Below are 16979 nucleotides of genomic sequence, written 5' to 3' on the forward strand. Positions count from 1 at the left end.
AACCTGGTTCCCAGTTGTATCTTGAGCACATTTATGAGGTTTCCTTGGCCAGAGCCATGTTCTGGGAGGTTTTTCCATCTTCCTCATCCAACCTGTCTCTGGGACTTGCGACTAGAGTATTTCTCCACCCTTAAATTAAAATTAACAAATGGCCGTACGAGATGAGATGGGTCTCTTTTTTTCCCATCCCTGACCTGTGGCCGTTTTTCTCCTTAGCCTTAGAGCTGGCATCAGGAAAATCAAGAAGAACAGGAGGAATTTACGCAAACCGGTTCCCAAGGACAAAACAAGACACATAAACAGGAATGGCGTTTATCGTTCTCATTTGCAATCGCCGCGCCGTCACTCAAACCAACCTGTAATAAAACACAGGTGTAAAAGTTGTCGGGGTTCCGAAGGATGCCCTAAATAAATCATGAGCCTCGAGCCAAGCTTCAAGAGATCCAGTTATTTATTAGGAGCGTCATGTCGGCATGTTCCCAAGTGAAGCCAGCTCTGACCCTATGTAATTTACGCTCAAAATATGACCCTGGTTCCCCCCCTCCCCCCCCATCAATCACATTCGCCAATGCAGCAATTTCTCGGGTTGTAGAGGTCACTCCCCTTCAGCTGCTGTAGGTAACCCTGGGATACAGCCTTGCAAGAGATAAACATGGAATGTGCATCTGTCTTTGGCTGCTGTGCCATTTCGCCGGTTTCCTATCCCCACCCCGGGGCCTATGGCAACTCGAGAGCAGCCAGGGATGCTATGCGAGTCGACAAAAGTAAGGTAAGGGTCAACTCTTCTTCTACAAGGTACTTAGAAGGCTGGGCAAACAGGTAGGTATTTAATAGGCACTCTTTAACGTCTTTAACATCCAGAATTCCTTATCCCAAAAGAAACCTATAAGTTAATTAAAGTGCTTAAAATAAAGACAATAATATTCGTTTCTTAGCATCCTCAAATTTTCTTGACCCAGTCGTGTGTCCTTGGTACCTGGAAGTCATTTTTTTTTCCTTGCAGACTTTTCGTGACCCACCTAGGTAACATCATCAGTGCCAGAAGGGAATGGGTTTTGCCGATGACATTCCTTAGTTGGGTTCACGAAACGAAACCAGCTCAGAGACCACCAAGGACCCCCACAGTCCTCATCCTTCTCTCTGCAAACCCCACTCCTTCTAGCACTGATGATGTCACCTAGCTGGGTTACGAAACGCCTGCAAGAAAACCACCCAGTTCAGACACCCCACAGGACTTCACAGTCCAATCCTGATCCAATTTTCTTCGACTCCACCAGTTCGGAGACTCGCCTCAAAGAAAAAGAAAAAAAATCTGCCACATTTGAAAGACTAAAAAATATAGATACCACCTAAGGGTTAAGAAAGGGGGAGCGAGTTCGAAAACAGCCAGAAAATGTTTTAGAACTTATGGCACGAATGTCAAATCTATAAGGTGACATATAGTTTTTGGGATTCATGGCAGTGGTGGGTTGCTCCCGGTTCGGTCCGGTTCTGGCGAACCGGTAGTAATGGCGGCGGGAGTCATCATGAACAATCTGCGCATGTGCAGAAACACGCAAGCTCCTGTTGTGAACCGGTAATACAGGTAAGGAGTGGGACCCACCCCGATTCACGGCCTCCCGCCTCCGTGGCAAATGGTGCCATGTCCAAACAGGTGTGGGTTGCTGTTTTCGACACGCTGATGTTGCACCCAGTTGTGCAAAGAAGGCAGGAGAGATACCGATGAAACTCCGAGAGGGGCTTGTAGGGAGAGTGTTGAGGAAGAAGAAGATGAAGGAAGAGCTGGGGGTCTGTGGTTGTCCATTAAGGGGAGCTGCTGGAATCCGTTTCTTTCTGGGGCGAAGACAGGGGCTGCAGTTTGATGCCGAGACCTTAAAAAAATAAAAAAAATAAACAGGAGAAAGGAAAAAGAAAAAAAAGAAAAACTTCGAAGCTAAGAAAATAGGATATTACCCCCCCAAAATTGAATCAGGCAATCAAGGTAGCTACCCCTAAAGCAGGGGTGAAACCGGAAGTCTGCTACTGAGTCTCCTATCGTTCCTTCCTTCCGGCGAAGACACACCCTCAGAATCTGGAAGCACCTGAGAAGTTTGCTCAAGTGGCTTGTTTCCTCCCCGCCCGGTCCCCCCCGCTCCCATTATGTGTGCCAAGAACCTTCCACAATAAACCAGGATACATTCATCTGGCCTTAATCCCGGATCCGTGGGCACATTTTCACCAGAGATTGGAGAAGCATGTTGCTCAACTGGTATTCAAGATGTCAAGAGACCGAGGGGTGCAAGCAGAGATGATGTAGCACGTGTCTAGTATTTCTCCACCCGGGGGGGACGGGACCCTTAATTAAAATTAACAAATGACTGTATATGCCCTGAAGCAGGGGTCTCCAACCTTGGTCCCTTTAAGACTTGTGGACTTCAACTCCCAGAGTCCCTCAGCCACAAAGCTGGTCCCTTTAAGACTTGTGGACTTCAACTCCCAGACTCTGGGAGTTGAAGTCCACAAGTCTTAAAGGGACCAAGGTTGGAGACCCCTGCCCTGAAGGATGTGGAGATTTGACTCCTCTTTTTCCAGTCCCTGACCTGTGACTCTTTTTCTCCTGAGCTCCCAGCTGGGTTCAGGAAAATCAGGAAGAGGGATTTACGCAAACGGTTTTCCCAAGGACAAAAGAAGAGCAGACACATAAGAGAATAAATTACGTTTATAGTTCGCATTTGCAATCTCACGGTTACTCAACACGTAAAATACTTGTGTAAAAGTGGGGTAAGTGCTAACAATCCTTCCACAAGGCACTCAGAAGGCGGGGCAAAGAGGTAGGCGTTTAACAAGGCATAAGTTTAAGCACCCCACAGAGCTGCGAGCAGATCCAGCGAAGAGGCACAGATGTTGGTGAATGTTGCGATGCTGCGATTCTCGGCACATGGGCAGAAAACCTTCCTAGGTGTCGTCGACAAAAGGAGGGGGGCAACCAGGTAACGCTGCCCCATTGGACCAATACAACACCTGGGATCTCCCTTCCTGAAGTCACTCAACCTCGTTCTCTGAAACCATCCTCAAGGTTAAGAAGAGCGGCTCTCAAAAGCGACGATCTGGATATAGGTTAGATCAGGAGTCGGCAATCGGTGGCTCCGGAGCCGCCCGTGGCTCTTTCATCCCTTTGCTGCGGCTCCCTGTCGCTGGTCGGCTCCACAATCGATAGGGCTTTCGGTTAGGACAGGTAGAGGAAAAAGGATGGGGGAACCAGACTTCCGGTTGGTTCTAGAATTGAACTGGGGGCTTCTGGTCAGGACCTTTGTGGCTCTTTGAGTGTTTTAAGATTGCCGACTCCTGGGTTAGATTGTCGCTTTTGAGAGTCCTCCTCTTCCTCCTCCATTCCGCAATCGCCACTCTTTCTAGCATTGATGACGTTACGAAGTTGGGTCCAGAAATATCTGCAAGGAAACCACCCAGTTGAGAGAGTCTCCTGCCCCAACGACTTCCACAGTCCAATCCTGATCCAATTTTCTTCCGACTCCACCGGTTTGGAAGCTCGCCTCAAAAGGAAATCTCCGCCACATGTGAAAGGGTGAAAATATAAATATCCTTGAAGGGGCAAGAAAGGGGGGAGCGAGTTCGAAAGCAGCCAGGAGACACCCATTGGGTTTTAGAACTACGGCACCGAAGTCAGACCTGTAAGGTGACAACGCAACAAGAAATATAGTTTGTGGGATTCACGGCCTCCCGCCTCCACGACAAACGGTGCCATGCCAAACAGGTGTGGGTTGCCGTTTTCGACACGCTGATGTTCCATCCGGTTGTGCAAAGAAGGGAGGAAACTCTGAGAGGGGCTTGTAGTGGGAGAGTTGAGGAAGAGGAAGGTGGACGAAGAGCTGGGTCTGTGGTTGTCTGTTAAGGGGAGCTGCTGGAATCTGTTTCTTTCTGGGGCGAAGAGGGGGGCTGCATTTCGATGAAGAGACCTTAAAAAAAAAACACAGGAGAAAAACAAAGGAGAAATAGACAATTTGAGGCTAGGAAAATAAAGTATTAATGAAAATTTAAATTGTTGTGGCCCGCCAGTGGCCAGCGGAGCCAGCAGCAGAGTCGGACAGTGAGGAGGTTGGGGAGGAACATGGACCAGTCCTGGGGGCTGGGGAAAGCTCAGGCCAAGGTTTCTGCGTCGGAGGCAGAGAGGGAGCTAGACAGCAGTGAGGCAGAGGAACAGCTGGAGCCCATTCCCAATCTGCGCATGAGCAGAGCTGTCAGAAGACAAGAACAACTCGGAAAGCAGGGTCGACTCGGGAGTAAAGCCACATCTTGGAGGTGACCGGCCCTTCCAATAGGAAACAAAAGAGGAGCGAACGGCAAGGAGGATTTTGCAGGAAACAAATTTGTTCGTTTGGTAGTGAAGAATGAAAAGTTCCGTTCGTGACTCTGAAGAGACTGTGCCAGCTTTTGCCTTACTCTGCATTTGGAAACAAGTTACGTGCCAGCTTGGCAAACGAGATCAGGTATGTTGATAATTTTTAATTGAGTGGTTTTATTTCTTGTTATTTTAATATTCGGCCTTATGGTTTCAGATTTTTAAATTTCAAATATTGTGTTTTAATTTTTGTATATGTCTTTTTAACTTGGCTGTAAACCGCCCTGAGTCTTCGGAGAAGGGCGGTATAGAAATGTAAATAATAAGTAAAATAAATAAATATTCCTTTGAAAAACTGTTTGGGCAAACCTCGCTGACTGTGAATGAAAGTAATTCAGTTGTTTAAATGAAAGAGGTTTTGCCAGGACCAATTCCTGCTTTTTAAGGGAACCTAGGTCAGAACATGAATCAGGCAATCAGGATAGCTACCCCTAAACTATATTTCTCAACACTTGGAGGGCTTTCGGCTACGCTGCTTAGAATTCTGGGAACTGTAGTCTGGGGGGGGAGATGGGGAATCCAAGTTGAAGTGACTCTGTACAGGTAGTCTTCGACAGTTGAGTGGCAGTTCAAAGTTACGACTGAGACCCTACACCAGGGGTCTGCAAACTTGGCTCTTTTAAGACTTGTGGACTTCAACTCCCAGAGTTCCTCAGAATTCTGGGAGTTGAAGTCCACAAGTCTTAAAAGAGCCAAGTTTGCAGACCCCTGCCTTATAATAACCAGACTTACCTGTGGCCTCTGCATGGAGGGTCTGTCCATCCGTGCTCCGGATTTCGCCGCTCGCAAAGATCTTCCTGCCTTCGATTTTGTCCACCCTGGTGTCTACCAGCACCACGGAGCCCAACGCCACGGGACTGAACGAGGGGAAAAAAACACCAAACAAACGCTCGTGGTTATGAGTCGCCGTGTTCCTCACTTAGCAACTGCCGTGATTCATTTAGCAACCGTGGCAAGGAAAGTGACTTAACCAATGTTTTACTTAGCAACAGAAATTTGGGCCGGCTCTATTGCTGGTCGTTAAGTCGAGGGCAGCCTGTCTCAACAATTCAAATAAAACATTATACAAAATACAAACGCTGAACAATAATATGTAAACCTAATAGAAATGGCTTGTTTATATTCTTATGACAAAACAAAAAAAGTTGTGATTTGATGGCAGTGCCTTATTTTACCGCAACAAAGTCAGTGTCAGTTCTGGAAGGCAATTTTCTTTTTGCTTCTTAACGGCCACATATTTTAGCTGGGGAAGTTGGGAGGGGGTTGTTGTTCGAGCGGTAGAAAGTTAGTCATAACAACATTCCGTATTCAAGGACTTTTGCCTGCGTTTGATGTAGGCTGCCTGAAGATTGTATCCAATTGAGTGTGAAGAGTTGATTTGACAATGTGATGAACTTGTGGATGCGGGGCAGGGCTGTGAACTGTCAACTGGGTGTGGAAAACCTGCAAGCTTTCAGTTTCGGGTTTTCCCAGCTGTGCCAACATGACATCTCTAATAAATTGGAACTTTGAGGAACCTCAAGCCTCAGAGCTTTATTTCGTTGGGGGTCTTCCTTGGAACCCTGACTGTCAGAAGTCAACATTTTTTTCCCTTTTTTTTCTTCCTCACTTCTCTTCCTCCCCACTGTTCTCCTATTTATTTTTATATTCTGTATCTTACCTTATAACTCAATAAAAAAATGTGAAACCTAGAATAAAACAAAACAACCCCACCCTCTATAACCATGGAATTGGAACTGGCACCCCTGGAAGAGTCGATACAACCTGGCCAATTCCGACTTCGATTCTTCTTCAATCCAGTTCTCGATTCAATTCTCTTTTCTTAAGGCACTGACCTCTTATAGTTTATGTTGAGGTTAGCGGTCACTACCCTGCTGCTGACGTAAATGACGCTGCCCCCAATCATGCTGTCCAGGATAGTGGCGATGGCCCCGCCGTGGGCGAACCTTCACAGAGGCAGAAATAAAATAAAAATAAAACTGAACCACCGATGGCTGAAGAAAGCGGGAGCTTGCAAACTCACAAAGGTGAACGCGAGGAGGGGATTTATCTTCGTGGGAAAACCAGGACGGGGAGGTTGAGCTGCGTTGGGCTGTTCTGACCTAGGCTTCCCCAGCAGCACGAAGCCGAGTCCTCGTGCCGATAAACCCCTTTTATTTAATTGACAGTGCATTCCTCTCCAGCAAAGTCTTTCCTCTCCCACAGTCTTTCAAGATAGTTCACCATTACCGACCTTTACCAGGCTTGGAGAGTGGCCAGGCCGATATCTTTCAGACTAAAGTCTCCTGCAAACTCCACTCCCCTTTCACTCCCTCTGGAAGGGGCCATTCATTGTCCACCCGTGGCTTTACTCCCGAGTCGACCCTTGTTCCTTAGCTGTTCCCTTCGTCTGGCAACTCTGAGCGTGCGCACACTGGGAACAGGCTCCAGCTGTTCGTCTGCCTCACTGATATCTGACCCCGAAGGCAGCTGACGACTATCAGACGGCCCTGGCCCCCTCTCTGCCTCCAGTGCAGAGCCCTTGTCAGAGCTTTCCCCAGACTCCAAGACTGGCCCAGGTTCTCCCCAACCTCCTCACTGTCTGAATCTGCTGCCAGATCTGCTGGTGGGCCACAACATGGGCAATCTGTTTTCATAGAAGGTTCAATGCCAGGGGGACGCTCCAAAGAGACTCATATTTATTAATGATTAACCCATAACCACAGACCTGCGGTCATAGTGACCGCAACCTTTTTTCAAAATGTTCGAAACACCCCTATTTTTAGAAATGGACCATCTCGTTTGTAAATAGCTTTTGCTTTTCCCACCAATAAGAATGTATGCAGCATCGCGCTCGCGTCAGTTATTTGGCGTTTTCTGTAGCGGAATTTGAGTTTCAGTCATTCTGAGCGCAGACCTTTGTTAAGGGCCTCTGGTGGCTCAGACTGCTAAGACAGTCTGTTATTAAACACAGCTGCTTGCAATTACTGCAAGTTCAAGTCCCACCAGGCCCAAGGTTGACTCAGCCTTCCATCCTTTATAAGGTAGGTAAAATGAGGACCCAGATTGTTGAGGGGGCAATAAGTTTTCTCCCACGTAAAATTGGAAGTGTCTTGGCGACGTTTCGACGAAGTCTCATTCGTCATCTTCAGGCTTCAGCTTCGTGCTTGCCCAGAAGCACGGTTGAAGCCTGAAGATGACGAATGAGACTTCGAAACGCCGCCAAGACACTTCCAATTTACGCGAGAAAACCAATAACCAAAGACCTACATACAAACACCCGCGAAAACCTCAGAAAACAAATATATATATATATATATATATGTTTTCTGAGGTTTTCATATATATATATATATGTAGGTCTTTGGTTATTCGGTTTTCTCCACGTAAAATTGGAAGTGTCTTGGCGGCGTTTCGACGAAGTCTCATTCGTCATCTTCAGGCTTCAGCCGTGCTTGCCCAGAAGCACGGTTGAAGCCTGAAGATGACGAATGAGACTTCGAAACGCCGCCAAGACACTTCCAATTTACGCGAGAAAACCCAATAACCAAAGACCTATATATATATATATATATATATATATATATATATATATGTAGGTCTTTGGTTATTCGGGTTTTCTCCCACGTAAAATTGGAAGTGTCTTGGTGACGTTTCGACAAAGTCTCATTCGTCATCTTCAGGTTTCAGCTTCGTGCGTCTGGGAGCAATGTGTTATTGCAGCTGTGTGAGGAGCTGTTTTCGCGGGTGTTTGTAAGACCTACATACAAACACCCGCGAAAACCTCAGAAAACACACACACACACACACACATATATATTTAATGTCGAGGGCAAGTTTTCCACCAAAAAGAGTCCGATTTGACGACCCAAACGTTCGAAGAAAGTGTTCTAAAATGGTACGGAGAAGCAGAGAGTGAGCCGAGTGAAATGGAATCGGATTGTGATGAAAATTATGGAATGGACGAATTTTGTAAAGCTTACCCTGAAGGCCCCTCAAGGTAGGGCCCTATTTGGAAGACGCCTGCCACCTTCTTCTCCAGAGTGTTCAGGAACATGGCGTACTCGAAGCCCATGCCTTCGCTGTCGATACTTCGGAGAAAGAGGCGGTATTTTCGTTTTTGGCGTTCTTCCTTCTGGCGTCCTTCTGCAGAAGTGACCCCCCCCCCCAAAAAAGGCAACGTCAGTCGAGGTTGGATTCTCTCCCCCCCCCAAATGTAACTAGAGCTGGTCCTCAATTTATAACTACAACAATTTCTGATGCTAAGCGAGGGGTCCTCTCTTTTATAACTAGAACAACAGAGAGAGAAAGAAAGGGAAAGGAAGAAGGGAGGGAGGGAGGAAAGGGGAGAAAGAAAGAAAGATGGGAGAAAAGAAGGAAGGGGGGAGAGAGAAAAAAAAGAAAACAGAAAGTGAAGAAAAGGGAAGGGAAGGAAGAGAGCAAAAGGATGGATGAAAGGAAGGAAGGAATGAAGAAAGAAAAAGAGAAAAGGAAGGAAGAAAGAGAGAGAAAATAGAAAAGGAAGGAAAGAAGGAAGGAAGAAAAAGAAAGAAAGAAAGAAAGAAAGAAAGAAAGAAAGAAAGAAAGAAAGAAAGAAAGAAGGAGAAAGCTTGCCTGGAAGATGATCAGTGAAACTTGGGTAAGAAGGCAGCTTCCGCCAGCTGCCATCTTTTGTCATCTCCATGAAGCGATTGAACTGGAGCACCATTTCTTGGCTCCAGCTGGGATTTGGGACAGCGCGATCTTTAATCTTTTCTGATGTGGACAACCAAGACTGAAAAACAGAAAGTGGACATTAGAATGTGGAACAAGAGGGTCGCAGGGGACCTTGGAGGTCTTCCAGTCCAACCCCCCAACATTAGCCCAACATTGTATGTTAGTAAAATAACTGCAGAGGGGAAGACAGAGGGCAGGGGGAGGAATTTAAACACGACCACTTCAAACATGCTTCAAATTTCTGAAGCTCATTTGCTCTGATTATTTGGGGAAGAGGTATCAGTTTGGGTCACCCACCAAACTTGGCTTAGAAGAGGGACGGCCAACTCTGGCCCCTTTATGACCTGTGGACTCTAACTCCCAGAATTCCTGGAAGTTGAAGTGCTTATTTGTAGCCTATGGCTATCATTAAGTGTTGTACCTTACGATTCTTGATGAATGTATCTTTTCTTTTATGTACACTGAGAGCCTATGCACCAAGACAAATTCCTTGTGTGTCCAATCACACTTGGCCAATAAAAAATTATATTCTATTCTATTCTGTTGTGCTAAACCCAACGGAAACAAGCCACGATGCATGCAACAAGCTACAGCGTTTATCAGACAAAACCAGAGCCCGTGTAAACACGGTGGCCGGAAATGCACTGCAAATCAACGTTATTCCTCAAACTAAACCCCCCCTCCCAAACATTCACAGGGTTAGTTAGAAAAAAAGATGGACTGGTAACTCCTTTTTGATACTCACAGGTGAATTTTTTTGTAGCTTGTGGGAGAAACACTGGCGGACCCCCATGTGGGGGGTTGTGCCCTGCGCCCCGTTTCTAGGGGTCATGAAGCAAGGAAGACCCCTCCATAGCCTGGCCCAGTTCCTCAGCATGACTTGTGCAATTCAAAGGAGCCCACTTCTTGGCACCCTGACTCAGCTCTACCTCCAGGTACCCACGATGCGAGAGAGAGGAAAACGTCAGAACTCCACCTGTCGAAAGGATGTGAGTGACAGTTTTAACCGCAAATGTCCCGGATGCAGCTTTAACCTTGTCACTAAATTTAAGTCTCCCCTCTCAATTTAGTTGCGCTTCCTTCCTGGGTTGTCACGGACTCCAGCCCCCATTTTCCCCAGCTGGTAGGGCAAGATGCAGCGTTTGCGAGCTGATGGGGACTGTAAGCTCATCTATCTGGGCCACAGCAGTGTTTTGGGGAGGGGAGGCCAGCCCCAAGCCAAAATGGCAGGTAGTATTTGGTGAAATTTAAGCAGCGTGGTCAGCAGTTGAGCAACACGGGCAGTCCAAGGGATTAAACATTAAATATTGCCAGGTCTGGGTTAACCTTCAGTACTTCTCCAGCCTCCCCTGTTACATTTATATTCATATTTATGCATTTAAATCTATTTGTCCATCCTTCTGTTAATCCTTGGGGTGGCTGTTTCAGCCCTGGAAAGGGGCAGCTAAACTGGCAACTTGGGAGGCATTCTGGCTTGGCGAGGTTGTGAAGGGCTGACTTGGTTTCCTTGTAACTGCAATAATTAAAATATCATGGCATGACATCATCCCTAATTTCTAGATTTTTTTTAACTGCATATACAAAGTTTCATTTCCTACACAGACACATTCTCTCTCTCTCTCTCTCTCTCCCGGTATACATACATACATACATGTATATACAAACACACATATTCAATACCGTTTCCCCTAAAATAAGACATCCCCTAATAATAAGCCCAATCAGGCTTTTGAGTGCATGTGCTAAAATAAGATGCCCTCTCCGAAAATATTTAACTGCATGTGCAGCCGGTCCCCGCCATTTCCTCTGGTTAGGGTTAGGGAGACAGAGCTGGAAATCAGGTAAGACGGCAAGAGGGGCCCCATCTTGCTCCATGCACCCCAAAATAATAATGCCTCCCCGAAAATAAGGCCAGGGTCTTATTTTCGGGGGAAGACGGCATGTATATGCATATTGTCAGCTGCCCAGACTCGTTGGATATAAGCAGTAAATCATATTTTTATATATATGTATTAGAACATTTATATAACTGCCAACTCGTTCACAGTGACTCTAGGCAGCTAATATATTCCATCTCTCTCTCTTCTCTATCATTATCTATATCTATTTCTCTATCATTCTATCAGTCTATATACTATTTATCTTATCTATCTATATCTATCGTATCTATTCTACTTATCATCTATCTATCTATCTATCTATCTATCTATCTATCTATCTATCTATCTATCTATCTATCTATCTATCTATTCTATCTATTTATCTATCTTCTCTATCATTATATTTATCTATCTCTCTATCATTCTACTATCTATATACTATTTATCTTATCTATCTATCTATATCTTATCTACTTATCAACTATCTATATCTATCTATCTGTATCTATCTATCTATCTATCTATCTATCTATCTATCTATCTATCTATCTATCTATCTATCTATCTATCTATCTTCTCTATCATTATATTTATCTATCTCTCTATCATTCTAACTATCTATATACTATTTATCTTATCTATCTATCTATATCTATCTATCTTATCTATTCTACTTATCAACTATCTATCCTTTATATCTATCTATCTGTATCTATCTATCTCTTCTATCATCTATTTATCTTATCTCTCTATATTCTCTATCATATTTATCTATCTATCTAATTTCTATCTTTCATCTATTTATCGTCTCTCTCTATCTTATCTATCTTTCTATCTATCTACCTACCTATCTTCATCTCTCACCTATCTCTCATATCTATCATCTCTCAACATATCTATCTATCTATCTCTCAATCTTCTCTATAATTATCTATCATTATCTTTATGTGTGTGTGTGTGCGCGCACGCAGAACTTACGCACTTGGCCAATAAAGAATCCTCATTCTAATACACAGACACATATACACATATATCTATATATCTAAATTTCATAATTACACTTAAGTATATATATACATTCCGTATCTATCCTTATAAAATTATAATTATGTCGCTCTCTGTGTGTATACCCACACAAACTATATAAGCATAGATATGGAACGTATATAACGATATACACACACGTGCATATATCAATACATAGATATATCCATATATCCATCTATAATTCCATATATTCTCATATTATAAATTTTGCACTTTTTTTACTGGCTGCCTGCCTGTTAAATGCCACCAGCATTTTTTTTTTATAAAAAACCCCACAAAATTTATTTATTTATTTATTATTTAGATTTTTATACCGCCCTTCTCCGGAAGGACTCAGGGCGGTGTACAGCCAAATTAAAACAATACAGTGTACAAATTAAAACAACAATTAAAATACATATTCTATAAATGGCCGAAAATTAAAACCGTCGAATTAGACCCATAATAAAATACCCCAGTTAAAATTATTAAAATTCAGAAATTTAAAAAAAATTAAAAATCAAAATTGAAAAGCAAAGGAAACTTTTGAAGCCAAAGCAAACAAAATCTGGATTATTTTAAGTGGAAACCCCCCCCAACTTCCCCCAGCTGGGAAACCCAGCAGGCCTACCTGGCAGGGCTGTCGTTCCCCAGCACGACCTTTTGCCCTTTGCCCGCGCGACCCCTGACCTCCGACCCTTCCCTCCGCGCGTGACCCACCTGCGTCCCTCTTGCCTCCCGAGGGCAGAATGAGCGGGAGGGGACGCTGGGTCCTGACGTCACGCGAGGGGGCGCGGCCACGCGCCAGGCGTACTTCATTTCGTGGGCGGGGCTGTCTCCGACGCATGCGCGCCGCGTTCTCTTTGCCTTCGGGCGCGAGGCGTTCCGTTTGGGGGAGTGGCGCATGCGCCCGCCCTTCCGTGCGATTCTCGCTCCTTTCCCTTCTCGCGCCTCGAGGCGCTTTGAGGTAAGGAAATGTCTCCTCGCCTCACGGCGAAGAACGTGACAGTGTCTCGTTTGCTCCCCGTATCGTTTTTGAAGCGATTTAATCGCTCGATCCCACCCAGGTGTTCTTTGCCTCTAAGAATCTGTCATTCAAGGTGAAGTAATCCAATCGGGCGGTGTCCCGCCTCCTCCGTTCTTCTGAGCCGATCTTGGATTGGTCCTTAGAAGTGCCAGTCCGGCCCAACAACGAGTCCCTGAGTTGGTCCAATCAAATTTCAATTAGCGCCTCCCCTAAGCACTGCTCCCCTCCCATTGGATAAAACGAGCGCCAATCTAGTGTGGCGTGATGAGCCACGCGCCAGCCTTACAACATCAAACATATCTGACTCACGCAGGCGCTGACGTAGGCGAGCGGCTTCTCTGATTGGCCAAGGGGAGTGTCCATCGCAACCTGGGTGGACCCTCCCTTTTGCAGAGCAAAAAAAGGTGGTTTTTGACCAAGCAGCGCCCCTTTGCACATGCTCAGAGGCCCCAAACCTTCCTTTAAGACCTTTCTGGCGCTTGAGTGCTTTTGTGCAAGGGACAAAAATTCCCCTTTTCCCCCAAAGGAATGGCATCCCCTGTGCATGTGCAGAGTTCCCCAAGGAGACCACTCTTCTTCCCTTTAAGCAGCTGGCAGCATCTTTCCCTCTGCAGAAGGGCAGGAAGCCGCAGCGTTTGGCATCAAAAGGACTTGACTTTGCAGCAGGCGGACAAAAACATGACCAGAGGCTGCTGGCAGAGAAGAACCAGCATTAAATCATGGCTTAACGCCCACCTGGAACGGTCCCCGATGAATCATGCAAAGGAAAAAATTAATACGGAGCTCATCTTGGGCCAAGAACATCGGCTCTGCTTGGGTTGCAGCCTCAAAGTGGAAAGCGGAAAGACCCCCGCAGCTGGAAAGCAAGCCTCTCAGGGAGCTGCCTCAGTCCATTTCCTGACCTGCTGGCTTTCTACATGCAAGGGTTTTTAAAAAACGGTCACAAAAATGGACAGGAAAAAACACCTGGGCCTGTGACAGAAGCCCCCCGGAAAAGAAATATTTCAACGTATTAGATTAACAGAGTTGGAAGGGACCTTGTAGATCACTATTGTGGTCCGCAAACCTACGACTATTGTGGTCCGCGAACCTGCCACTGCGAACCTGGCAGCGGAGTCGGACAGTGAGGCTGTGGAGGGCATTGGGCCAGTCCTGGAGTCAGGGGAAGGCCAGGACGAGGGCTCTGCATCGGAGGCAGAGATGTGGCCAGGGCCATCTGGGAGCGATGCGCGGACTCCGGAGCCTTCAGAGGCGGACAGCAGAGAGGCAGAGGAACAGGAGGAGCCTGTTCCTAGTGCACACATGCGAAGAGCTGCCAGAATGCAAGAGCAGCTGAAGCAAAAAGGACAACTCAGGAGTAAGGCCAAGAGATGATTGGCCCCTTTCATAAGGCTTAAAAGAGCAGCAAAAAGCCGTTGGGTACTTTGTAGAAAAGCAACGTTGATTTCTGTGCTTCTTGACAGCGTCTCTTGAACTTGGTAGGGTTTTTGCAAAGAAAAGCCTTTGGCAGGTTGCCAAAGACATCAAAGGTTGGTCATAAGGCCGACGGACTGGTTATTAAGAATTTTGTTTTGGATGAAGCTGAGAATGAATGAATTCTCCGCTGTTTTAATAAAATAAGTTTGTTGAGGACTGAATTGTGTTTAGTAATCACTACTTGGGCCTTGGTCACAACAGTTATCTAGTCCAACCCTCCGCCCAAGCAGGAAACCCTACACCATTTCTGACAAATGGCAGTCTCCTTTACGGCTTGGGCCCTGCAGCTGGAAAGCAAGCCTCTCGGGGAGCTGACATTTCCAGACCTGCTGGTTTTTTACATGCAAGGATTTAAAAAAAAAAAAACAGTTGCAAAAATGGACAGGAACAACACCTTAACTTAATGATAGAAACACCTCCAAACAGGATGTGCTCTTTACAACTTTTACATCTCTCCTCTGCATGCCAGCCAGGGAATTCTGGGAGTTGAAGTCCGCCCATCTGAAAATTGCTGAAACGTTGGTTTAAACGGAACGAAGCTCCCTCTTCCCTTTTCAAAAGCAAAATTCTTTCGCTCATCTGGATTCAACCACTTCATTTCCTTCCCCTGAATCAACAACACATGTTATTTTCTACCGAAATAATAATAATAAAAAAAAGGATATTGTGTTCCAAAGTATCCTCAAACCACACAACCAAGGAATATATATATATATTTTACCCCTTCGGGCACGAAACAGCAAGCGGTAAATGTCACAGTTTTGTGATGTGAGGGAAGGATGGGAGAACCTTTTCCATCCCCGTTCAAATCGGAAGCAAGGAATAAAGAGGCAAACCGAAAAGATTTTAGTAAGTCCCTGGGTGGTTATTCGGTCGGTTGCATTTCAAAGTCCTTTCTTCCCCATCTGGAAATATTTGCCAAACCCAGCAAATAAGAATGACTGGCTTTGCCATGTCCAGTTTCTCTCTTATCGTCTTGGCAACCTTGAGTGTTTTTGGCTTAAACGCCAAGGGCAGGAAACATACAGAGGGATGAATCACCCAAGCCCACAACCAGAAAATCTTCCTCCCCTCTTTCAAAAGTCTGCCTAGGCTTGTCAAAACACAAATGTGGTTTTGCACGTTGCTCCAGAGAACGGCTTTACAGTCTCACTAGACTAGAAAATAAACTGGGTTTCATATTGGGCAAACTCTCCCCTTCGCCTGCCTGCAAATATTTTCATTTTTAAAGCCTCCCGGGGTTGCTACGGAGCTGGGCAGTCTTGACTTTGAGACCATCAATCGATCAAAAAAGAAAAAAAAAATCCTGCCCTCAGATCCTGTAACAGGAAGGAAAGCAGCTGAAGATTTTCTAATAATATTCTACTGGCTCATTGCAGATGAAAACAGTGCGGCGGGTTCATTTCCTAAGCCATTTATTGATCCCATTGAAAAATAAACTCCCATTTATTTGGAAAGTTTCTCTAAAAGGTTCCCCTTGCGCATACGTGCTAGTCGTTGCAGACTCTAGGGGGCGGTGCTCATCTCCGTTTCAAAGCCGAAGAGCCAGCGCTGTCTGTAGACGTCTCCGTGGTCATGTGGCTGGCATGACTCAACGCCAAAGGCGCACGGAGTGCTGTTCCCACCAAAGGTAGTTCCGATTTTTCTACTTGCATTTTTGACGTGCTTTCGAGCTGCTAGGTTGGCAGAAGCTGGGACAAGGAACGGGAGCTCATCCCATTACATGGCGCTAGGGATACAAACTGCTGAACTGCCAACCTTTCGATCGACAAGCGCAGTGTCTTCGCCATTGAGCCACCGCGTCCATCTACTATAGTGTCTCTACTGCCCCATTAAAAAGAAACCCATCTTGCAATCAAAATGGTTCTGATTGGATTCAGGCACTTTTCTTAAAATTTTTTCAGAGTAAGGGAGCCTCGGTTTTTCTCCCATGCTGTTGATTCACTCATCCGTGTCTTGAAACTACCTAGGATGAGACACACAATCAGGGTTTGATGCCAGCCGTTGTTAAAATCTTTGGAGCCTGGCCAGACCATCTTTCTGGAAAGATTATGCAAACTTTTACAGCTATTCCTCGACTTAACGACCACAATAGAGTCTGCCCATTATGGCCAAAAGTCGTGATGGGGTGGGAGTTTGGACCTGGGTCCTAAATACCTGTTGGGGAGGGTCCATTGCAACTTTGAATGGCTGCTAAGCGACCATCATAAATCAAGGACTTTTCTCATATTTTATTTATCTCAATATTAAATTATTGTATTTTACTCCGACTTCATTTTAAACTATTTTATTCCAATTCCATTTTAAATCGTATTTTATTCCAATTCCATTTTAAATCGTATTTAATCCAATTCCGTTTTAAATTGGATTTGGATATGGCCCAAGGGCTAATCAATAAAGTAAACTAACTAGAGGACTACTTGTACAGTTATTGGAGTTTTATTCCCAGTAATAATAATAATAATAGAATAGACCTAGC

At 45.3% G+C, this 16979-nt stretch overlaps 1 protein-coding gene across 3 annotated transcripts; it reads right to left on the minus strand.

Annotated features, from left to right (window-relative positions):
• Positions 1 to 3317: 3317 nt before the first annotated feature.
• On the minus strand, positions 3318 to 13169 carry LOC131186505 (acyl-coenzyme A thioesterase THEM4-like). Of its 3 annotated transcripts, none has more exons than XM_058160159.1 (7): positions 12812 to 13169; positions 9837 to 10067; positions 8990 to 9149; positions 8359 to 8521; positions 6232 to 6342; positions 5129 to 5253; positions 3318 to 3953 (listed from the first exon to the last, which is right to left on the minus strand). In XM_058160159.1, the coding sequence occupies exons 2-7, from the start codon at positions 9966 to 9968 to the stop codon at positions 3886 to 3888; spliced, it is 759 nt and encodes a 252-aa protein (XP_058016142.1). In that variant the 5' UTR covers positions 9969 to 10067; positions 12812 to 13169; the 3' UTR covers positions 3318 to 3885. The 3 variants fall into 3 exon arrangements, with proteins under 3 accessions (XP_058016142.1, XP_058016141.1, XP_058016140.1); XM_058160158.1 differs by having other exon boundaries at positions 12718 to 13169; XM_058160157.1 differs by having other exon boundaries at positions 12629 to 13169.
• Positions 13170 to 16979: the final 3810 nt, after the last annotated feature.

Source organism: Ahaetulla prasina, chromosome 17 (assembly GCF_028640845.1).
Source record: "Ahaetulla prasina isolate Xishuangbanna chromosome 17, ASM2864084v1, whole genome shotgun sequence".
NCBI lineage: Eukaryota > Metazoa > Chordata > Lepidosauria > Squamata > Colubridae > Ahaetulla > Ahaetulla prasina.